The following is a 24,019-nucleotide window of genomic DNA, read 5'->3' as shown; positions in this document are numbered from 1 at the left end:
CGATACACGCCATAGAATTAGGGAGCTTGCTTACTTTCGCATGATACACGAATCAGATTTTGTGTGTCGACAAAGCACGCGGATGGATAGGCGAACATTCGCAATTCTATGCCATTTACTTAGAAATGTGGCTGGTCTTTCTTCAACTGAAATTGTCGATGTTGAGGAAATGGTAGCAATGTTCTTGCACGTCCTCGCTCATGACGTGAAGAACCGCGTCATACAACGAGAATTTGTACGCTCCTGTGAGACAGTATCTCGACATTTCAACATCGTATTGTTGGCTGTTCTTCGACTGTACGAGGAGTTGATAAAGAGACCTGTTCCGGTAACAAGTTACTGCAATGATCAACGTTGGAAGTATTTCGAGGTGGGCATCATAGAAGTTCACTATAATTGACCTTTAGGTACATCGCAGTTAATTCATCGTGTTTCTTTCAACCTGCAGAACTGCCTTGGCGTGTTAGACGGGATGTACATAAAGGTCAACGTCCCCGCAGGAGATCGACCTACTTTCAGAACGCGTAAGGGGAAATTGCCACAAACGTTCTTGGGGTCTGTGACACGAAAGGGGATTTCGTTTATGTCCTTGCCGGTTGGGAAGGATCTGCAGCAGACTCGCGGATCCTACGTAATGCGATTTCACGAGAAAATGGACTACAAGTGCCAAATGGTATATCTTCTTTATAATAAAACACTGTCGCTTCCTACTTACCTATTTAAAGTTCATAAACAAACCATTTCATAACAGGATATTATTATCTGTGCGATGCGGGATATCCAAACGCGGAGGGGTTTCTCGCCCCGTATAGAGGCCAACGGTACCATTTGCAAGAGTGGCGTGGTGCTGCAAATGCGCCAACAAATGCAAAGGAGTACTTCAACATGAAGCACTCCTCCGCAAGGAATGTTATTGAGCGCGCGTTCGGTGTTCTAAAGGGTCGTTGGGCCATTCTTCGTGGAAAGTCGTACTATCTCCTGCAAGTCCAGTGTCGCACCATTCTAGCATGTGCCTTGCTTCACAATTTGATCAACAGGGAAATGACATATTGCGACGACGTTGAGGACGAGGACGAGGGGGACTCCACGTACGCGACGACCACCGCTTCAGAAGACATTCAGTACATTGAGACAACAAACGAGTGGTCTCAGTGGCGCGACGACCTAGCCGCATCGATGTTCACCGATTGACAGTTGCGTAACGCTTAGCTAAGACAAATTTAGATAACAAGTTTTCGATGACTTCGTCGCAATTCTATCGTGTCTAACATGTACTGTAAAAACTAATATGGGCTGTTGCATATGAATTGTACGCGTCCCATAATTTGTATCATGCCTATCTTTATAATTGAATTTAATGGTGAAATTACTTACGTACTGCATGTATTTTTTCTAATTTCTCATTCTCAGTATGTCAACCTCAAATCGTGCCCCGAGACATGTTTGGACGAGGGAGGAGGAGGGGACTCTTGTGGAATGTTTAATGGAGCTAGTGTCAATGGGGGGATGGAAATCAGATAATGGTACGTTCCGCCCAGGATACCTTGCGCAGTTGGTACGCATGATGGCGGAGAAACTACCTGGATGTCAGGTACGAGCAACAACTGTAATTGATTGTAGGATCAAGACACTGAAGCGAACGTTCCAGACCATTGCCGAAATGCGGGACCCAGCGTGCAGTGGCTTTGGGTGGAACGATGAAGAGAAATGTATCGTTGCGGAGAAGGAATTATTTGATAATTGGGTTAGGGTATGGAATATAATTTAAACGTGACACAACGTTCACAATGTACTTTTACTTAACAATTTTTCAATTAGTACTCATACGTGATTTTTTTTTATGTGCCCGCAGTCGCATCCTGCAGCGAAAGGACTCCTGAACAAATCATTCCCGTATTACGACGAACTTACATATGTATTTGGTCGCGATAGGGCGACCGGTCGGTTCGCGGAGACATTCGCGGATGTGGGGTCTAACGAGCCTGGTGGCGGATATGACAGATTTGATATGGGGGATGGAAGCGAGGACTTCCCGCCCGTGTACAGCCAGGGAGTTGACATCTCGCAGGACGATGTACGTGCATCTCGACCTTCTCGCGCTTCAGAGGGTAGGACCGAATCAAGTGGGTCGAAGAGGAAGAGGGGAAGTCAACGAGACTTTGATGTAGAAGCTATACATCTGGCGCTCGACCAAACAAACGAGCAACTCAGACAGATTGCGGAGTGGCCAGCACGCAACCTTGCAAATGACAACCACGTGCGGACGGAATTTTTCCGCATATTGCGTGAGATGCCGAACTTACGAGTTTGGATAGGGCGTTATTGCAAAGGCATCTTTTATCTTGTATGGACGACCTTCGGGGTTTCGTACTCATGCCTGAGGATGAAAGGGAGGGATTCTGTAGAGTCCTCCTACGAGACATAGAGAGATAGTTTCTGTTTGTACTAACTTGTGTTGCTTATTATTTCCTTACATTTTTTTCTGTATGATGTTGACTATTTATGCATTTTCTATTGTCAAGAACTTCTTTTCCTCATTGGTAATGTTTATTTTAAATGAAGGAAAATAGTCACAATTTTCCAAAAGCGTTATAACGGCTATTTATATAGGTTTAAAATTGGATGACTTCGCTATCGCCGATACGAAATATTTTGGAAATTTTTTTTATCTTTATAATTTATTAATTGTAATAAATTTATCACAATATGTTCACAATTTTATTTTAATTTGGGCAACTATATGTATTAATTTAATAACATTACACATACAACAAATAAAAGAGGAGAATAAGACGGATTCGAGGATTTTGTAAAAAAGTATGCAATAATTTTTTTATGATATTTACAATTTAATTTAAAAATATTATACCGCATAAAAAATTAATTAACCCAACCCATTTAACAATTTTCCCAAATAAAATTTATCACAAAATCCACATAAAACTACCCACCTAACCCTTCCCCCAAACACATTTTATCATAAAACACATTTTATCATAAAATCCCCATTAAACTGCCCACCTAACCCTTCCCCCAACAAGGGTTATGATAAAACTAGGTTTAACTTAACACTAGTTTTATCTTAACACTAACCCTTCCCTAAACTAACCCTTCCCTAAATCAACCCTTCCCCCAAACGCACCCTTAATCTTTCTGGTATTTATACACTCTGTCTCTTCGTAGTTTTTCAATGTGGGACAAAGTTGGGCTTTGAATTTTGTTTATGGGATTCGGCCCATAAGTCATTTCTAACAATAATTTTAGTTTTCAATCCAAGATCAATACGAGTTCGAGGTTTCAACTCTAAGAACTTCTTCACAGCGGCTTCGTTCCATGCCTCATTCCAAGAACTACAAAGTGGCTCAATTTTACTATATTCTATCTATATTCCAATTTCATTTATCTAATATCCATGTGATGTCATTGAGATAAAAGATGTCGTTTCTAGTCTATTTGTTTCTATTTCTCCTCAAAATTTGAATTGTAGTTTTGTTTTTTTATTTTGTTTTGTGTATTTTTCTCGTTTTTATTGATTAAAACGTATTCAAATTTGAAGATAACATATATTTTAAAAAACATTAAAAATGTCAAATATTTTACTAATGCACCATTAATAGTGACAATGGTAGATCTGTATCAGTTTTTATCAATGATAGATGTGAATATGTTTCTACAACTGTTAGTATAAGATTAACTTAGACAACTTCTACCAACATTTATTGATAAACGAGGTCTAGATATAGACGCACAATGTCAATTAGTATTATCACTAATAGACACCCATTGTCAATTGGTGATTGTCACTAATAGACACTTTGTGTCACAGTCAAATTTGTCTAGGGCCTGTTATCCATGGTTACATTCCTGCAAGTGGTGTAAATGGATTAGGTTGAATTAGGAGACATCTTCAACTAAACCCTTATTTTTCGGGTTGATCGGATTGGCGGGCTATATTAAATGAGAAAAATGCAAAGTTCAAAATAAACAACCACTAACGTTGAAACTATGAAGGAGAGAAGATCGCTGAAATGAAAAGTCAACAGTGACAGCCACTGAGAAGGAAAGGTGTGAGATGAGAAGCTAAGACAAGAAGGAGAGGGTAACACCGACGATGCTACAACAACATGGGATGGGAAGCCAAGACAAGAGGGAGAGGGTGACATCAGCGACGACATGAGATGAGAAGTCGACATGAGAGGAGGAGAGTAACACAAAGAAATATGAGGTACCGCATGAAATAGTGGTAACGAAGTAAGGTTATGTCTATATATATAATATATAAAAATAAATATATACACATAAAAATGTATATATTCCGATCGGATTGGATTGAATCGAATTTTTCAATCTCGACCCAATACCCAACCCATCGAAAAAAGCAAAAAAATTAGACTTAACCCAACCCAAAGATTATTCGAATTGTCGGATTATTCTTGCACACATAATTCTTCCTTCCACCTTCTTTTACTGTGCTCTCATCCTACCACCTTCTTTTACTGTAAGCCAAGGATGGTTCAAATAATTGGATTATTCTTACGCACCTAATTCTTACTTACACACCTAATTCTTACTCCCACCTTCTTTTTATATGCTCTCATCCTACCAACCTTCTTTTTATATGCTCTCATCCTACCATCTTCTTTTAATGTGCTCTCGTCCTGTGTATCCCATTTTATTGGTTATGTGCTCTCATCATATGTATCCCATTTGGTTGGTTAAGTTTGCATTCCGTTTACATCTTTTAAGATGTAAAGTTGTCATTTATAAAGATGTAAAGTTGTCATTTATAGCCTCATAACGAACTTCCTTTTCTCAAACATAATTTTTTAAACATTTACTCAATAGTAAAAGGGGAGAGGTTGTAAAATATATCTGTTGAGCAACTTATTTTCGAATGAAAGCAAAGCATCGTACCTCTCCAATTGTGACACGTAATGTCTTGTCTATAAAAAGAAGGTAGGAAATGTTAATAGTTATAAATAACTTGGTCCATTCTTTCTATACTTGAAAAGTTACTACTGAAAAGAATTTTAAAAACGAGATTTAGAGCAATAAACTTAGTTATTTAATTAATTTTGAAGAATTCATAATAATTTTTTATTGAACCATATAAACATGTGTATGTATGTATTTAAAATTAATGTCAAACGAGTAACTTCTATCAATGAAAGATCTATAGGGAGACTAAAATTAAACAATTATTTTAAACCCAAATTGAATGATTGCTCTCTTTTACTTGAGATCTAACATCATTGGTGGAAGACTGGGACTAGGGAATTTTGGTAATGTTGAGGACTCATGCATTCAACTACTTTAATCATATTGAACTTGAAATCCATCCATAAACTAAACTTGGAATCACTGATTTATTCATATTTGTTAATATTAATTCATCTTCACAAGATTGAAGAAGAACAACAGGTACAACATCACCCAGTAATTCAGTTCTGTTTTGGATGATTCACATGACTACCTATCCGCACGACCATTCCATCAATATCCCGTACATAACCCACCTTCTGATTCCACTCTTTCCCCTCCGGCCGAGTCACCTCCGTCGCACCATTCTCCACCGCTCTCTGTTTATTCAACCAAAATCCTCTCAGATCCCTAAATTTCGACCTCAAATCACATACATGAATCGAAATGTGGCTCCTATTTTACCTGAAACGCTGCATCCACATCCGCATAATCGACGCAGATCTCGATAGGGTTTCGTTCACGATTTGAGGATGGGGTTTGAACTACGCCCGTCAGATCCTCTGTTTCGTGCTGGTGTTGAGGAGTGAATGCGATTGTTGTTTCTCCGCTTACGAGCTCTCCCCACCTGTATCAAAAAGTTATTTGATAGACTGTTGCAGAGTTGCAGCAATTGAACTTTCGTTTAGGGTTTTTGTTTTTGATTTACCTGTTGGAATCGTCGAGGCGACGAACGGTGAAACCGAAGGCTTTGGAGTAGAAATCGACTGATTTAGCGACGTCTTTGACGTAGAGAATTGTGTATGCGAACGTTGGTTTGAGATTGGACGCCATTTTTTGCGGATCGAGGAAGCTCAGAGTCGGAGTTGTTGAGAGCTTGAGGATGAAGATGATGAATAATACGAAGTTGAGTCGTTTTAGGGATGTGCTGAAATTTGAACAATATGAAAACCGCACACGTGGAGGCCGGTGTGTGGAAATTTACACGTGGAGCACTTGCATGTTGTTAATCCAATGAAGGTGCCACGTTGCATAGTGCATCGTCCTGCTTGTCTGTGTTTCTAACGTGCTAACGTTGAGGTTTAGTATTTGAGTTACGAATAAGTAATTTTTAAATAGTTCAAAATTATTTGTTGTTTTCAAAATCGCTAAAAGACGTTTATGATGGTTAATAATCCATTTTAATAATAAGAAATATGTCCGAAAATATTTATAATACATAACTAATAAAAACTATTAACACCTATAATTAAGTATGAAATTTTGTGATGTTTTATAAATATTTTGTAAAATTTGTTGTTTTTAACATCTTTTTATTATTAGAAGTGTGTTTTTTAAATGATTTTAAATTTGACGAGACCTCAAATGTACATTAAATTTCAGTAGCTTAGGTTGAGGTGGAGCGAAGTTTGTTTAAATTAGTGTGAAAGTGTTATTATTTAGGTACAACAAAGCATGCAACTAAGTCAACCCTCCTAAATTGTTTGACAATTTTTAAAAACAAAACAAACTAGAATAACTTTTTCAAAATGCATTGGAAACATGAGATTGAAAATAGTTGGACAAATAACGTCACGAATTATATATTATCGATTTGGGTTTAATTTTTGCGTCTTTTTTCAAATAAAGTAGGAAGTTGAATCCAATCTTTTTGCAAATGGCAAAAACCACCTCCAAAACACGATAATAATATCAATTATGTCCCTAAATCTTTTTTTAATCATAGACTTTCAACCTCACACAATTGTATTGATCACACTAATTATATAAGTAAGGATTCAGTTTTTTCATTCATTCATTAGTTCAATTTTTATAATTACGATAAGTTGGATAGTCTATTTTGAACACTTGTAAAAGCTTGAGAGCTAATTATTATTACTAAAAAGTCTGTATTAGTGATTTTTTTTTGCAATTTGTCTCTTTTGTTAGATGTATAGCCTTGTACTGCAAAGTTGAACTAATAAACTAATGGATCTATTTAACTCGATTTGATTATTTAGTTGTTTGCTACACTTCTAATAATCATTGAGTAAGCTAGTTTTCTTATTCTTATTAATTTGTCAATTAAAAAATGCACATATTCATAAAATACGATGAAATCCTATATATTAACATATAATTTGGTATATGAAGCTAGAATTTGATTGATTCATATATGAGTGCAGTAGAATCTTCAATATTTATCTATTGATATCCATATCATATTTGAGTGCACGATTGTAGCATTGATAGCAAAAATAACCATATAAATTTGAAGGTTTAAAATCTTATGATGGGAAGATCCAATTATTTAGTAACTAATTGTTAGTTTAATAGCTTAATTTTAATACTCGTATAAAATTGACAGTTTAATTTTTACGGTGCAATGAAAGTTAAATTAGAGGAAAAAAGATTAAGGCAAAACGTGGAAAAGGTCACGTGAGCTCCAACATCATCTTCTTTGAGTCTACGGATTCGCATCTTCTCGCGCAGATCTCCTTTTAGCCTCGTCTCTACCGACCGAACGGAAAATTAGGCGCCTAAAGGTCACGTGCATCCCTTTCCACCCTCCCGCCTCTTCCTCCTTCCTCCGTCCTCCCTCCAATTTTCCTCTCTCCGATTACGAATTACGCCTCACTCTACTCCCGGTACTCCTCTTTCCCTCTTCCTTAATTCGCTCTTTCTCATTAGATTCTGAAATTTCATTTTTCTCGATGCTTCCTCTGTGGATCAATTTCCCTCGACAGATTGCATAATTCCTGTTATTTTTTGTGATCTTCATCGATATATTCTTTCATTGTTTATTAATTTGTCGGTGTAATGCATTTGATCGTCTCACGGATTGACGTGTGGTAATTTCATTTCCGTATTGTAGGTTGGGCTATATTCGGCAATGTTCATTTCTGAATGTACAGTTATCGTCCGTTCATGGTTTTTCTACGGATGATACACGAGTATTTTTTTTTTTTTCAAATTTAATGTCGGTTTTTCCTTCTTTATCATCCTGTAAAAGTGTTATTTCATAATACTTTACTCTATATATGTAGCTATTTTGAGTAGGATCCAGTAGCTTTGTAGTAATTTTAGTAAAAAGGATAACCGATCATTTTGTCTCTACAACAGAGCTATTAGCTGAATAATAGTTTAGAAATTTATAATATTTTTCAATGGAAGGAACGTTACAAAGTTCAGGATCAGGCATGACATCTGAAATGGATGTTAGTGGTGGAAGAAGAAAACTTCGAAGATGCTTTATTGGTGTTTCTCACTCAAAAGCATTGTCAAGGAATGCTATTCGTAGTGTAACTTCACTTAGACAGAGCAGAATTGCTAATGGTGCAGTTGGTCAGGTGACATTTTTCTTGCTCAAAATTATTGCGCTAGAGACAGTTCGAAGATTCTCAAAGTATAGGTGTCCTTTTGCTTGGCGAGGTCTTCAAGCTCTACAGATTCTTTGCTACCCACCATTTAAATGGATTCAGAAATGGGCACCTTTCAGAGGTTTAGTCAAAGGCATGCAGGTCTGTGCTGTTAACTTCTTCTTGATTTATTATGACCTTCATATCAGAATTTGATGGATAGGCCTAGGTAGTATACCCATATGATCTTCAATTACTTGATCAAATTTTTGCTGACCTGGTTCGTGTGAACAAAAAATAGAGCTTATGTCTTGAGGATTTACCCTAATTAAACATGTCTATATTTTCAAGCTCACAGGACTTTATTGATTGTAAGGTGTTGATTTGTGTTTACTTGTATGTGCAACATGTGTATCAGGCATGTTCGCTTTTATGTCTTGATGTGCCATAACCTGCTCCTTGGGGAGTGTAGACCCTATTCACCACTGGACATGATAATGAGGAGTTCTTACTAGTTAGCACACTTGGTCTGTCTTGAAAATAATGGTTCAATTGTGGAACTAAAGGCCATGCTAATTTATGCAATATGGACTAGAACCTAGTTGTTCCTTCTCAACTCAAAACTTCACTTCCTTTACAATTTGACTTCTGCAAGCATGTTCAAGATCTACTTGCCCCAGTTGCTTTTGTCAAGATGGCAAGATGTCCAGTCACGGGTCACCTGAACTTTGGATTACTAATGAATGACTCTTGTTCTTCCCGTCTTAAATTCTTAATATACACCTCTTCTTCCACTAATTATATATTACCTTTATTTTTCCAGATGTTGTCAAAGCCATTACTTGTACTATCAATAGCAACATCGCTTTCTGACCAGTCAGATTCTATGGGGGGAAGCTCAGATGGCATCAGTGATTCCCCTTCATATTCTGAAATGCACTCAGAACTATCCTCTGAAAACTCTTCCACAGATGCAAGGTACTGTAATGAGATGGCACCTTTGTGCTTGGCTTTTTCATTTTAGATTTATATTCTGAAAGGATCTTCATTATTTTTACTATGATCTATAAGTAGAATACAAAAATTAAAGGTTGGTTGATATGTCAGCCGTTCCAATATTTCAAGGTGTGTGATATATCTATACAGAGAGATAAAGTATTGCTTCCTCAATGTATCAATTCCTCGTCAACGGACAACTAAATTTTCTTACTTGCATGTGCTGTTAAGCTGAAACCCCATAGCATATGCCCGCTCAGTGTCACAATCGTAACTTCTCAACACGATTGTGCGGCACTTGCTTAGCTCAATCAGCAAGTCAGCCGTTCGATAATCGGAATCCGCGGACAAACTCGCGGTATGACGTAGCCTCCCTCCCCGTTCTTGGAAAAATGTTTTTATAAAATGGGAGAGAGAAAGTAAATAATTGAAAACGTCATAAAGAAAGCATTGAAGACTGTCAATTGCAAGGAAAATAACTCAGCATGCAAAGAGTGCGACAAGGCTTGGGCGGGGGTCGGACTGTTCATGTACCCCCTATAGTACATATTGAGAATTTTGGCCTTGGCAGGCTTGCATATGAAAAAGCCGAAATGTCACACTATGACTCGGCGACACCTAAACGAAAGAATTAACCTAAACTACTTTCAAGACATAAAGATAAAGTAATTTGGGGGTATTCGGGCATACGACCAACGGTAAATAATACGTTGGACAATTATGCCCCTGACATTCTCCCCCACTTAAACGGTTGACGTCCTCGTCAACTGGCGAAGCTGGAGCTCTTCGGTCTTCTGCGTCCATGCTTCTAAATCTTCGACAGGTCTTCCACTGGTTACCTCCACGAGGGCTTCTTCCGCTTCACCAGGAATTTATGTATCTCCCTCGTGGGCCTTCTACAGGTCCTTACTCTGTCAGCAAGGCCTTCCTCGACTTCTCTGTCTTCCTCCAGGTCCAGGTTGACAGGCAATCGTACGGCGTTGTTGCACCGTCACTTGAAAGCTTGGTCATCCCCTCTAACTCGTGGGGGCATCGCTTTTGATCTCCCCTCTCCTCCGTCGGCCTTGAAGCTTCTTCTAGGCACACTTGAGCGATGTTGGCCATCTGTTCACATTCTTCTCCAACTCGGTGGACTTGAGGGCGGTTCCCTAGACAAGGGCCATCAGCGATGAGCGGCAATACAGAATGCCTCTTGTTTTCAATCTCAAACGGACATTTCTTGATCAGCGAGTCGGTCTGAGCACTATAACCAAATTGGGTTACCTTCAGCAGTTGAACCCAATTCTCTTGTCTGCCATCAACACAATGATGCAGCTGTTCTGCGAGCACACAACTGCGTTGCTCGGCTTCGACTTCAGGAGTCTTGGTCGCCCTGACGACCCCAAGACTTGGCCCCTCGATCATGGCTTGCTTTGAACCATTGAAGGCGACCTGACACTCGAGGTTCTCGCCCCACTGAGTGTCTTCTTCTCTCGACGACTCACCTTGGTGGAACTCCCCCACATGAATCAGCACGCTCACCTGGCCCTGCACAGAACAACACTTTCCTCCCTTGGCATCAGTAAGACCCAGCGGCGCCACGGGGAACTCGTATGCTTCATGCCTAGTGACAGAATCTTTTTCGAGTCCCTTTGCCTTCGTTGTTCTTACTCGACATTGCCTCGGTCGGTCGTCTGACTTTGGGCGATGCTTCACTCCACATCGGCAGTCCACCCACCTCGTGAGCATGGGGAGTGGACCTTTACGCCGGACCGCGAGCTTACTCTGGGTACGACGGTCAACACACTGTTGTGGGCTTCTGTCCTTCTTCATCAGGGAAAGGACGCGGGCTCCATACGGAGCTTGTACAGGTATACTGCACCCTGTACTCGATAACATCTCTGACGGTTTCCGAAGTTTGGTTAACTTCGGCGGCGCCATGCGATAAGCATTTTTCGCATGCGCGTTTGCCTCTGATGGCGACTCTACCCCATTGTCGGTTCTCCTCCGCATCGACGAGGACTTGGGCCATCTACTTGGCATCACACCATGGCACTTCTCTGGGACACACAGAGTGTCTTTGGGGACTGTCTCCCCCGGCTTTTCCAACGCCCCAAGCAGGATCTCCACAGACAGTGGTTCCTCTTGGGCACGACTCTCGTCTAGTTGCATGGCCGATATCATTCTGAACCCGTTAGGCTGTCGAATATCTGCTTGCACTACCGTAGGGAAGGATCCAGTAATCACTAGACATTTGGCTGACGGCATTGGAATGACTTGATGTTCAAGGAGGAACTCCATTTTCAGCACTACATCAAAGTCGTCCATCTTTACAACCACAAAGTCTACGGGGCCTCTCCATCCTCCCAACTTTGTCGTCGTTCGCTTCACCAATCCGACGATAGGTAGGGCAATGGAATTCACGGCTTTCATCTTTCCTGAATCCCTCTCCCAACGGAGCCCTAGACGCCTGGCTTCTGCCTCTGTAATAAAGTTGTGGGTTGCACCAGAATCAACCATTGTGCTCTTAGTCTGTTTTTGGTTGATCCAGGTGTCAACATACATTAGGCCCCCTTTTGTTGGTACGTGTCTCTCCCCTGACTTTTTCTGGAGAGACGACATGTACTTTATGGCCCCAATCCGAGTCTTCTCGCCTCCATCTACCAGGTCCGCTTCGTCCTCAGCACGATTTGACTTATCGTCTGAGTCTGCAATTAGTGAGGCCTGAAACGCATGGAAGTCGACTTTATTCGGGCATTCTCTTGCCATGTGTGACTTACCACATATGTAACAACTCAGGCGGCGCTTGGGTGGGCTTTGATTATTCGGCCTTTGCCATGTGTTATCTGTGTTTGACTGGTGAGATTTTCGGTCTTTACCAGTGTATTCGTCTCTCCTGACAGTTTTGGGAGAGCTCGGGCGACCATCCCTGTTCCTTCTTGGTGAGGAACTTTGGTTACGTCTCGCATCTTGAGAGTCACTTGTCAGATCGAACAACCGTTCGGCTGCTGCATATGCCGACGTGAGGTCTTGGACCCTTTGTTCATATAACTTGGCCCTCGCCCACGGTTTCAGCCCTTCGACAAAATAGAAAACTTTGTCTTTCTCTGACATATCCCGGATGTCTAGCATTAACCCTGCGAACTGCTTCACGTACTCCCGAATCTCCCCAGTGTGTCTTAGGTCGCGTAATTTTCGCCGAGCCAGGATTTCCACATTCTCGGGGAAAAATTGCGAGCGGAGTTCTCTCTTCAGGGCATCCCACGTATCTACAGTGCAACGTCCTTCCTGTATGTCTACGTATCGGGACCTCCACCACAACTTTGCATCTTCAGACAGATGCATCGTTGCCAACGTCACTTTGGCTTCTTCGGCGACAGTGTTCGTAGCCTTGAAGTACTGTTCAAGGTCGAAAATGTAGTTCTCCAGGGCCTTAGCATCTCTTGCCCCACAGAAGGGCTTTGGTTCTGGGACTTTTACTTTGCTAACCGAAATTGCTCCTCCAGCTGGAGCTTGGTTAGCCATTGCTCGCATCGTGAGACTCAGCCTTGCATTCACGTCTGCGATTTCATTTCTAACGACATCGAGGGTGACCTTAAAATCCTCCGACATGCCGTTTATCATCTCTAAGAGTGTCTTCTGAGTGTTATCAAGCTCACTGACGCGTTCTTCCATGTGGGCAGCAAAACCTGAAGAACTCTCCCCACGCTCGTAGTTAATAGTTCTTCTGGCGTTGGTGTTTTCTTCTAGGGCGTCAACCCTTGCCAACAACTCTTGTATTGGCAACCCTTCGACACGGCCGGCTACCGCATCGATCATGTTAGCTTTCTCAGAAATTTCTTCGACACGAGACTCCAAGTAGCGGATGGAGTCGGGAACTTCGACTAGGTAGAGCATCTGTTCTTCTATCTCTACTAGTCGGTCTCTCTGGGCCTTGCCCGATGGATTCGACGACGACATGCTTCGGTGTAATCGTCAATTAGCCAATTTGGCTCTGATACCACTTGTCACAATCGTAACTTCTCAACACGATTGTGCGGCACTTGCTTAGCTCAATCAGCAAGTCAGCCGTTCGATAATCGGAATCCGCGGACAAACTCGCGGTATGACGTAGCCTCCCTCCCCGTTCTTGGAAAAATGTTTTTATAAAATGGGAGAGAGAAAGTAAATAATTGAAAACGTCATAAAGAAAGCATTGAAGACTGTCAATTGCAAGGAAAATAACTCAGCATGCAAAGAGTGCGACAAGGCTTGGGCGGGGGTCGGACTGTTCATGTACCCCCTATAGTACATATTGAGAATTTTGGCCTTGGCAGGCTTGCATATGAAAAAGCCGAAATGTCACACTATGACTCGGCGACACCTAAACGAAAGAATTAACCTAAACTACTTTCAAGACATAAAGATAAAGTAATTTGGGGGTATTCGGGCATACGACCAACGGTAAATAATACGTTGGACAATTATGCCCCTGACACTCAGCAGTCCTCAATGACCAAAGAAATGTGAAGTTCAGGTATTATGAGATATGAGAAGCCTTTACCGCCAACATGGTTTTTGATAGGGGATAGAACCCGCACCTCTTGTCATTATCCTGTTTACTTTTTCTACCTTGTACATCTGCTTTCTCTGTTCTTTCCTCCCCTCTCATCCTGCCCTCTCCATCAGTCCTCTATTTTCTTTCTTCATTTTACTATCTCTCTTTTCACGATTAGATCTATGCCTGCATTCTTAACTTTTCTATTCTTTCACTGCTGTAATTACTCGCACGTATTTTTTCTCTTAACCTTTGGATATCATTTGATTTCCACATTTTTTCATTGAAATTCCTCATTATTTTACATGAGATACTTGATACTATAATTTTTATGTAATGTATGTAATTTATTTGAAATTAACGTACTATCGGTCCCCTTACATTGAGTCTTATTCCATTTTATTCTCTATACCTCCAAGTTTCAGATCTAGAAGTTAGTCATTTTACTTTCAAGAAAATTTAAAATTAGTCCTTATTATTAGTTGGGGTTATCAAGGCTTGGTGAAATAATAAGAATAATTTTAATTCAAGGAAAGATAAGGTAAATGTCCATCCAAAATGTATGGAGGGAGGACTAATTTGAATGTACAGTGCCTTGAATATTTGAAAGTGTGGCTAAAATAGCACAAATCCCAAAATAATGGACTAAAATGATATTAACCTCTATTTAAATATAAACGTTAACAATATTTCATCATGTATGTGAATTCCATAAGTCCATTTTGATTCTTATCTCTCTCTTCCTTCCCGTCACTTCAACACATTTTTATTCCTTTTCAGATATGTAATCATATCATAAAATATTTCAGTTTTTCTTTTTCAAATATTGTGTAAGTTTAAGGTTCTGACTATAACGAGGAAGTTCCGTTATTAATTCCAGCAATTTTTATTTCTTTGGTTTCTCAAGATTTTTTAGAATACCTCCATTAGTTCGATCGATACTTCTTGTAAAATTAAACCTTGGTATGTTTCATATCTTCATCAATATTCTTTGTGTAACATTTTATTCTCCAATTTCCAACATTTCAGGAGTGCTATCTCTAATCAAATTTTGATGATCTCTTTAGAATCTTTTGTTTAACTTTTCCTCACTACTTTCCCATGTTCTGTAATCTCTGCACTCTGTTAACTTTTAGTAGTACACATGGTTTGCAGTGCCTGTGACGAGGCTCCACAAAGTTGTGAATCTGAAAATTTGTTGGTTTGTCTCTCTAAAGAGCTGGAAAGTCAGGGCTTCAGTTTGCCAGAAAGGTAAATTTTTATTTGATTTGTTGAAGGTTGTTGTACCTGCTGTTGACTGAAAAGGCTCAAGTGAAGTTTTAGCCTTTAGATTTGTATGATTTTATGAGAACTATGTTGATAGTAACAACTTTATGCGTCTCAACTTAGTTTAACTTGACTGTGTGTTTGTGTGTATTTTGGTGGTTGTTATTTTATTAGTGGGATTCTGCATGTATTCATGCGCTGTGTACCGCATTCTTCTTTCAAACAGACTTAATGAAGATGAGCTTCAAAGATTCTATACAGCTGCTAATGGTGACTTTACATCATTGTTATCTTCTATTAAGAAGACAATTCGTTGGAGAGAAAACTACAAAATTCTCTCATCTTCAGAGCTTGACATGTGGTCACACATGGTTTTTTGGCATGGATTTGATCTGAAGCACAGACCTTGTCTCATAGTACGGCTTGGGCTAGCTTGCACGAGCTTGTCATCTGAAGACAGACCCCGTTTTACACAGGCCATCAGTATGTCTCTTTATTTTATCAACAAACTTAAAACAGTTTCCATCCATGTAACTTCTATATCTCCACCCTATTTCTTAGAAATCTCGTTCATTTTCACAGAGGAGCATTTTACTTGCTTGATTTTTTTTAGGGCTAATTTTTTCATAACGTCCCTAAATTACTGAATTTCGAAGTTTTTAGGTGCAGATGGTGTTCTTTTTAACTATCTATTGAATGTTAAAGAGCTAGATCCGATTAAAAGTTACTGTTGCTAAAGGTTGATTATGTTAATCTCATAATTTCTAACAAGAATCTTGATGAGTTTAAAACTTTTGTTCGGCAATATCAACCAAATTACAGAACAAAATGTTTCTGATTCGAGTATTTTGATGGTTTAGCATTCAGCATGGCTCTTACATGTTACATCGTTAATATTGTGATTTACTTTCCACATTATGATTGTTGTTTAGCGTGTTGGCTGTAAAATACTCTTTTTAATTCGTCCTTTACCTTCCAAAGGAACACTGTTTCTTTTCTTCTAATTCTACTTCTTTACTGAGTTATCTTTAGGTAAAACTAAAATGCTGTAATTGCAGTATCTCAGGTAGAACATGGAGTCGTGGAGTTAGTTGATGCAGAAAATCCCCAAATAACAGTATTAGTGGATTGTGAAGGATTAACTCCTTTTAAAGTTCCCATGCAAATGATGAGATATTGTTCCTCCCTTCTGCAAGATCACTTCCCTAACCGTCTTGGCTGTTTGTTCGTCATTCGGCTTCCTCCAGTCGTCCGTCTCCTTGCTCAAACTTTTATTCAAGTAAGATTATCCTCCAGCTATCTTATTTCGTTTTTCCTTCCTGATAATTTTATTATGAATCAATAATTTGCCGCTGTGCTTAACGAAAATGGTGATTTCTCTTTCAGATTTTGAAACCTGTTACCCGGAAAAAGTTGAAAATTGAGGGAGAGACTACATATCAAAAAGTTCTTTCCGAGTACCTAGAAACGCTTCCTAGATATCTTGGTGGCAAATGTTCCTGCACGAAATGTTCTGAAGTAGATTTCCATGATATACCGCGATTGGATACAACCGAGACGGTAAACAGAGAGTTGATTACTGATGGAATTCGTGGAAACAACACAATTTTACCGTCTCAAATGGTGTATGAATTTGATAATCACTTGCATGGAAACTTCGATCAAATGGTAAGAACTGGCGTGATAAGTGTCCTTATGTTATGGGCTTTTGTAGCAGTTATTGTCAGTGCGTATGATCCCGAAAACGGATTCTTTTTTCCTTTATGATGAAGAAGAAACGACCAAGTCAAAGTTGAAGGAAAAAGAAAAAGAAAAGGAAAGGGATGGAATTATTCTCATTCATGTTTAATATTGATACGTGGTATTGTTGATAGTTCATGCATCTGCTGCAGCAGATTAGGAATATTGGACTTCCAATATGTATTTGTTTACGCTTCATAATTTCAAATAATTGAATTAAAAGGGTGTCAAAGTTCGTATTTCCATTGGACAAATTACAAAAACCACCCTAAACAACCTCTAATCTCTAAGTGTGTTGTAGTTACAATTATATCTTTAAACTTTTGATTTTAAATAATTAAACCTATAAATTATATAAATATTAAAATTTGGTCAAATTGATCTTTCAAATTTACATAATTGTATAAATCGTAATATTTGTATAAGTTTAAGAATTTAGTTTCTATTATTTGTGGGTTTAATTTCTATGATTATAGTAAGTTTGAGGGTCATCTAACATTTGTCGAAGTCTGGGTATCTAATTTTAACAAATTAAAGCTTAAGGCTCTTTAATTGCAAGCATTTTAGGAATGGTTTTTGTAATTTATCCTCAATTTTACGTGCATCTTAGAGTAAAAGGTAGGCAAGTTATCAAAATACAGTTAGGTTAATTGTATAAGACAACTGTTATGAAATAAAGAACCAAAAATTAAATAAGAACACAAAAGAAGAATAGAGAAGAGAGGGAGAAGAAAAGACAATTGAACTCAATTGTGGTGTGTCTTACAAATGTACCACACTTCTCTATTTATAGGATATCTTATGGTATAAGTTACATTATGAAATTCAATGGGATGGATGTTACAATATGGAATTGAATGTGAGAGTTATATGAAAATTGTAACCTATGTAGGTTATGGACATTTACATTTATAATATATCATTATATTTACAATACTCCCCCTTAGATATCCATATTATATAAAAATAAATGTCTCGTTAAAACCTTACCAGGAAAAAATCCGATGGGAAAAAAATCCTAGTGAAGGAAAAAGAGTACATCATTTTTATACATTAATAACTACCTCATAAAAACCTTGCTAGGAAAATTCAATGAGAAAAATCATAGTCAAAGGAAAAAAATGCAGTACTCATATTCCTTAAGGACAATATTTCTACTCACCCTTATGGATACATCACTTAAGTTCTCTGAGTCGTCGCATTCCAATGTTGTGCACTAGCTTTTTAAATGTTGATGTGGGTAATGCTTTTGTGAATAAGTCCGCCAAGTTGTATTTTCAAAAAATTTGTTGAACACTGATGTCTTCATTTTCTTTAAGGTCATGCGTATAGAAGAGTTTTGGTGAGATATGTTTTGTTCTATCTCCTTTTATATACCCTCCTTTGATTTGTGCTATACATGCGGTATTATCTTCAAATAATATTGTTGGTAAATTTTTACTGAAATACAAACCACATGTTTCTCGAATATGATGAGTCATTGACCTCAACCATACACATTCTCTACTAGCATCATGAATTGCAAAAATTTCAGCATAATTCGATGAAGTGACCATCATGGTTTGCTTTACAAACGACCAAGATATAACAGTTCCTCCACATGTAAACAGATAACCTGTTTGAGATCTTGCTTTGTGTGGATCAGATAAATATCCAGCATCCGCATAACCAACTAGATCAAAGTTTGATTTATTTGAATAAAACAAACCAATATCAATTGTCCCTCGAAGATAACGAGGTACATACTCAACTCCATTCCAATGTCTTTTTGTTGGAGAAGAACTATATATTGCTAACAAATTTACTGAAAATGTTATATCTGGTCTTGTGTTATTAGCAAGATACATTAGTGCACCTATTGCACTAAGGTATGGTACTTCAGGACCAAGTAATTCTTCATTATCTTCTTAAGGGTGAAAGATGTCCTTTTTTACATCTAGTGATCGAACCATCCACCATTGGAATGTTCAATAGGTGTGCTTTGTCTATGTAAAATCTTTTTAAAATATTTTCTGTATATGTTGATTGATGAATAAAAATTCCATCGGCTAAATGCTCGATTTGTAAGCCAAGGCAAAATTTTGTCTTACCAAGATCTTTCATTTCAAATTTCTTTTTGAGATATTCTATTGCCTTTGAAAGCTCTTCAGGAGTTCCAATTATATTTAAATTATCAACATATACAGCTATAATCACAAATCCTGACTGTGGTTTCTTAATAAAAACATATGGACAAATTGGATTATTTTGATAACCTTCTTTCAATAAATATTCACTTAAGCGATTGTATCACATTCGTCCCGATTGTTTCAATCCATATAATGATCTTTGTAATTTGATTGAACATAATTCTTTAGAGTTTGAATTATATGATTCAGGTATCTTAAATCCTTCAGGGATTTTCATATAGATTTCATTTTCCAAAGATCCATATAAGTATGTTGTAACTACATCCATAAGATGCATATCAAGATTTTCACATACAGTCAGACTAATTAAATATCTTAATGTAATAGCATCAACCACAGAAGAATATGTTTTCTCATAATCAATGCATGATCTTTGAGAAAATCTTTGTGCAACAAGTCGTGCTTTGTATCTAGTGACCTCATTATTTTCATTTCGTTTACGCACAAATACCCATTTAAATCCCACAGGTTTTACACCTTTAGGTGTATAAACTACAGGTCCAAAAACTTCACGTTTCGTGAGTGAGTTTAGTTCTGCTTGGATGACTTCTTTCCACTTGGGCCAATCCTTTCTATTACGACATTCGTCAACAAATTTATGTTCATAATCCTCATTTTCATGAATGATATTATGTGCAACATTATACGCAAAAATATTGTCCACAACTACATTAATTCTATTCCACATTTTTCCTGTCATGGTATAATTTATCGAGATCTCATTGTTATCTTCATATACTTGAGTCTCTTCTACATTTTTACCACTAGTCGTGTCCATGACTTTTTCTTGAATGTTTCTATTGTCAATTAAGTCATTTCGACTATTGGTCACTTTTCTTTTTCGAGGATTTTTATCTTTTGAACCCATCGGTCTACCACGACTAGTTGTATCAACTTGCTGAGTTGGGATTTCAATTCTAGATGGAGCATATGCAGCTGCAATATATAACTTGGTCACTTTCTTAGTATCTGTAAATGCATCTGGCATTTGGTTTGCTACACTTTGTAAATGAATTATCTTTTGAACTTCTAGTTCACATTGCTTTGTACGAGGATCTAAATGAGACAATAACGATACATTCCAGGCAATTTCATTTTTCAACTTCTTAATTCCCCCCCTAATGTTGGAAAATTTGTCTCATTAAAATGACAATCAACGAATCGTGCAGTAAATACATCTCCCGTCAAGGGTTCAAGATATTAATAATTGATGGGGATTCAAATTCGACATATATTCCTAACCTTCTTTGAGGTCCCATTTTAGTACGTTGTGGTGGGGAAATTGCAACATATACTGCATAACCAAAAATTCACAAATTAGAAATATTTAGTTCCTGGCCATAAGCTAATTGTGTTGGGGAATACTTATGATAAGATGTCGGTCTTATGCGTATAAGTGACGCTGCATGCAAAATAGCATGACCTCATATAGATAATGGAAGTTTTGCTCTCATAAGTAATGGTCTGGCAATCAATTGTAAATGTTTGATAAATGATTCTGCCAAACCATTTTGTGTATGAACATGAGCTACAAGATGTTTAATATTTATCCTAGTTGACATACAATAATTATTAAATGTTTGGGATGTAAATTCACCAGCATTATCAAGTCGAATGTTTTTTATTGTATAATCTGGAAACTATGCTCTTAATTTGATTATTTGAGCAAGTAATCGTGCAAATGCAAGGTTTTGACTTGATAATAAACACACATGTGACCTTGATGCGTCAATTAAAACCATGAAATATCTAAATGGTCCACTTGGTGGATTGATTGGTCCACATATGTCACCATGAATTTGTTCTAAAAATGTAGGTGACTCCACTCTCACTTTGGCTGATGATAGTCTAATAATTAATTTTCTTTGAGAGCAAGCAATACATGATAATTCTTTGGATTGAAGAATCTTCTGGTTCTTTAGTGGATGTCCGTGAGAATTTTCAATAATTCTTCTCATCATTATTGACCCAGGATGACACAATTGATCATGTCAAACAGTAAACATATTTAAATTCATGAACTTCGGGTTCATGGTGGCATATGTTTCAATTACTCGTAAATGAGTATAATATAATCCAAAAGAAAAGACAGACAATGTTTCCAATATACGCTTCTCATGTGAAACAATAAATGTAATATAAAGATATTCTATATTATTTTTTTATTGTTAATTTCAACATGATAACCATTTTGACGTATATCTTTGAAACTCAATAAGTTTCTTGGTAAAAAGAAAAAAACTAACCTTGAAATGTAAATAAACTGGTAAATGTTAAATAGAGAAAATATAATGCAAATATTAGTTTTGGACATTATCATAATTAAAGGAAGAAAGTATTTGTTATTCCTTCATTAATATCATTTTTCTCTTTAGGAGACTCAAAGAAGTCCGCCACATCCAAATGGGTCATGTTGGAAGGGTCAAATACATCATCTTAATAGGCAAAGTTTACTTCCATATTCTTCCCTTTTTCCTTCAATGAGATTTGATAGAGGTCGACTAAGTGCTTGGATGTACGACAAGTACGAGTCCAATGATCATTCATACCAGAACGGAAGCATTGATTTTCACCACTTTTAATTTTCTTATTTTGTGGAGTCTTCCATCTATGATCATCATTTGTGGTTTTCTTGAAATCTAAATGATTATTACCACGTAAAGTATAATTATTTATTCCTCTACCATGGTCACGACCTCGACCACGACCTCGACCTCGACCATTAATATTATTTAAAAATACAACATTCGCTTCAGGGAATAGTGTTGCTCCAGTTGGTCGAGATTCATGATTTTTCATTAATAACTCATTTTTTTGTTCAGCCACAAGAAGACATGATATGAGTTTGAAATACTTTTTAAAACCCCTTTCTCGATATTGCTACTGCAGGAGCATATTTGAGACAAGAAATGTTGAAAAGGTTTTCTCTAACATATATTCATCAGTAACTTTTTCTTCGCATAACAATAATTTTGAACAAATTTTAAATAATGCGAAATTATAATTACTTATTGATTTAAAATCTTGCAACCTTAAGTGCATCCAATCATATCGAGCTTTAGGAAGAATCACACTTTTTTGATAATCATACGTTTCTTTTAAACTTTGCCATAGTTCATAGGGATCTTTTATCGTACGATATTCAATTTTTAGTCCCTCACGAAGATGATGTCGAAGGAAAGTCACGACTTTCGCCTTTTCTTGACTTAAAGTCGTGTTTCCTTCTTTAATCGTTTCTCCAAGATTCATGGCATCCAAATGAATTTCACCATCAAGCACCCATGATAAATAATTATCACTATTAATATCAAGAACTATAAATTCTAATTTAGTAAGACTTGAAGTAGTAAAACTATAACAAAGAACAAATAAACTAACTTATATTAGAAATTTAATAAAACATGTCAAACATGCATTCTGAGACAACTTAGATAAATATCGTACTATGCATATGATACAAAAATCAATGGAACCCATATATAATAATTCAAAACATGCATGTTAATGTACAATAACTAAAATTAAAAATTACATATACATATTATGGAAAATTAACAACAATACACACAAAAAATGTTAATTTTACAACATACTTAAGCAAATTGATAAAAGCATTTAGATCATAAAAACAATTACAAAACTTATACTAATAAAAAGTAAACAACTAAATTATAAACACAAATTATAAAGAATCCATAAACTATACATAAATCTTTAAATAATTGATATAAAAACCAAACATAAACAATCATAAAAATCATAAAAAAATTAAAGATGAACTAAATCATAATCTTATCATGAACTAAAAATATTTTTTAACAAACAATAACCATGTAAACGTAATATGTAAAATTACAACATGCAATAGGTATAAAATATTATATTCTCAAACATTTAAACTATGCATGATGTATACATGGATTGTTTCATGGAATATTCACAAATACCATAAAAAAACAAACTAACATTATAACCTACCTTTTGCAAATAATAAAATTGTAGAGCGTCGTGCTGATAACATGTTATGAAAAAAATAACCAAAAACTAAATAAGAACACAAAAGAATAATAGAGAAGAGAGGGAGAAGATAAGACAATTGAACTCAATTGTGGTGTGTCTTACAAAAACACCACACTCCTCTATTTATAGGATATCTTATGGTATAAGTTACATTATGAAATTGATGTTACAATATGGAATTGAATGTGAGAGTTTTATGAAAATTGTAACCTATGTAGGTTATAGATATCTACATTTATAATATGTAATTATATTTACAATAACAACAAGTATTGTTTACAATGTTACATTTTTTATCTTTTCAAATACATGCATCTACAAAAGTAATACAATACATATATGGGAAACTTACATGTCACAAAGTCCATAAAATTAGTTATTTTTTAAATATTTCAGGTTTGCCCATTCCATTTTTGATGGTGCTATTTCGTTTTTTTTTTTCTATTTTTTTCTGCAATTTTCTTTCCATCATCTTTCCTATTTTTCAATTTTTTATTTATGTCGTTTAATCTTTTCATCGTTTTTTTTTTTCTTTTCTCTTATTTTTTTAACTTTTCCATCGTCTTTCTACTTTTACTCTTCTTTTTTTTAGCAAAATCTAAAAGATCGTGTATAAAGAATCTTGAAAAAAAATCATTTAGATTAGAGTAGCCAAATATAAATGATCCTTTTAAAAAAGACGATCATGTATAAATTGTAGTCATATTTAAATGATCGTGTATAAATTGTAGTTATATCTAAACGATCGCAAATAT

General features: G+C 36.8%; 2 protein-coding genes across 2 annotated transcripts; one reads left to right on the top strand and one right to left on the bottom strand.

Moving 5' to 3' along the window:
- Positions 1 to 5,342: 5,342 nt before the first annotated feature.
- On the bottom strand, positions 5,343 to 6,112 carry LOC103490595 (uncharacterized). The gene is made up of 3 exons (XM_008450174.3): positions 5,909 to 6,112; positions 5,665 to 5,827; positions 5,343 to 5,579 (listed from the first exon to the last, which is right to left on the bottom strand). Exons 1-3 carry the CDS (start codon positions 6,031 to 6,033, stop codon positions 5,442 to 5,444), a joined length of 426 nt encoding a protein of 141 aa, XP_008448396.1. The 5' UTR covers positions 6,034 to 6,112; the 3' UTR covers positions 5,343 to 5,441.
- Positions 6,113 to 7,589: 1,477 nt separating this feature from the next.
- On the top strand, positions 7,590 to 17,300 carry LOC103490594 (uncharacterized). Its single transcript, XM_008450171.3, has 7 exons — positions 7,590 to 7,826; positions 8,054 to 8,699; positions 9,361 to 9,515; positions 15,205 to 15,300; positions 15,542 to 15,798; positions 16,374 to 16,594; positions 16,702 to 17,300. Exons 2-7 carry the CDS (start codon positions 8,346 to 8,348, stop codon positions 17,080 to 17,082), a joined length of 1,464 nt encoding a protein of 487 aa, XP_008448393.2. The 5' UTR covers positions 7,590 to 7,826; positions 8,054 to 8,345; the 3' UTR covers positions 17,083 to 17,300.
- Positions 17,301 to 24,019: the final 6,719 nt, after the last annotated feature.

This window comes from Cucumis melo, chromosome 11 (assembly GCF_025177605.1).
Source record: "Cucumis melo cultivar AY chromosome 11, USDA_Cmelo_AY_1.0, whole genome shotgun sequence".
In the NCBI taxonomy this organism is placed as follows: Eukaryota; Viridiplantae; Streptophyta; class Magnoliopsida; order Cucurbitales; family Cucurbitaceae; genus Cucumis; species Cucumis melo.
Note: the sequence above shows the minus strand (reverse complement) of the source record. Positions and strands in the feature narration are given on the sequence as shown.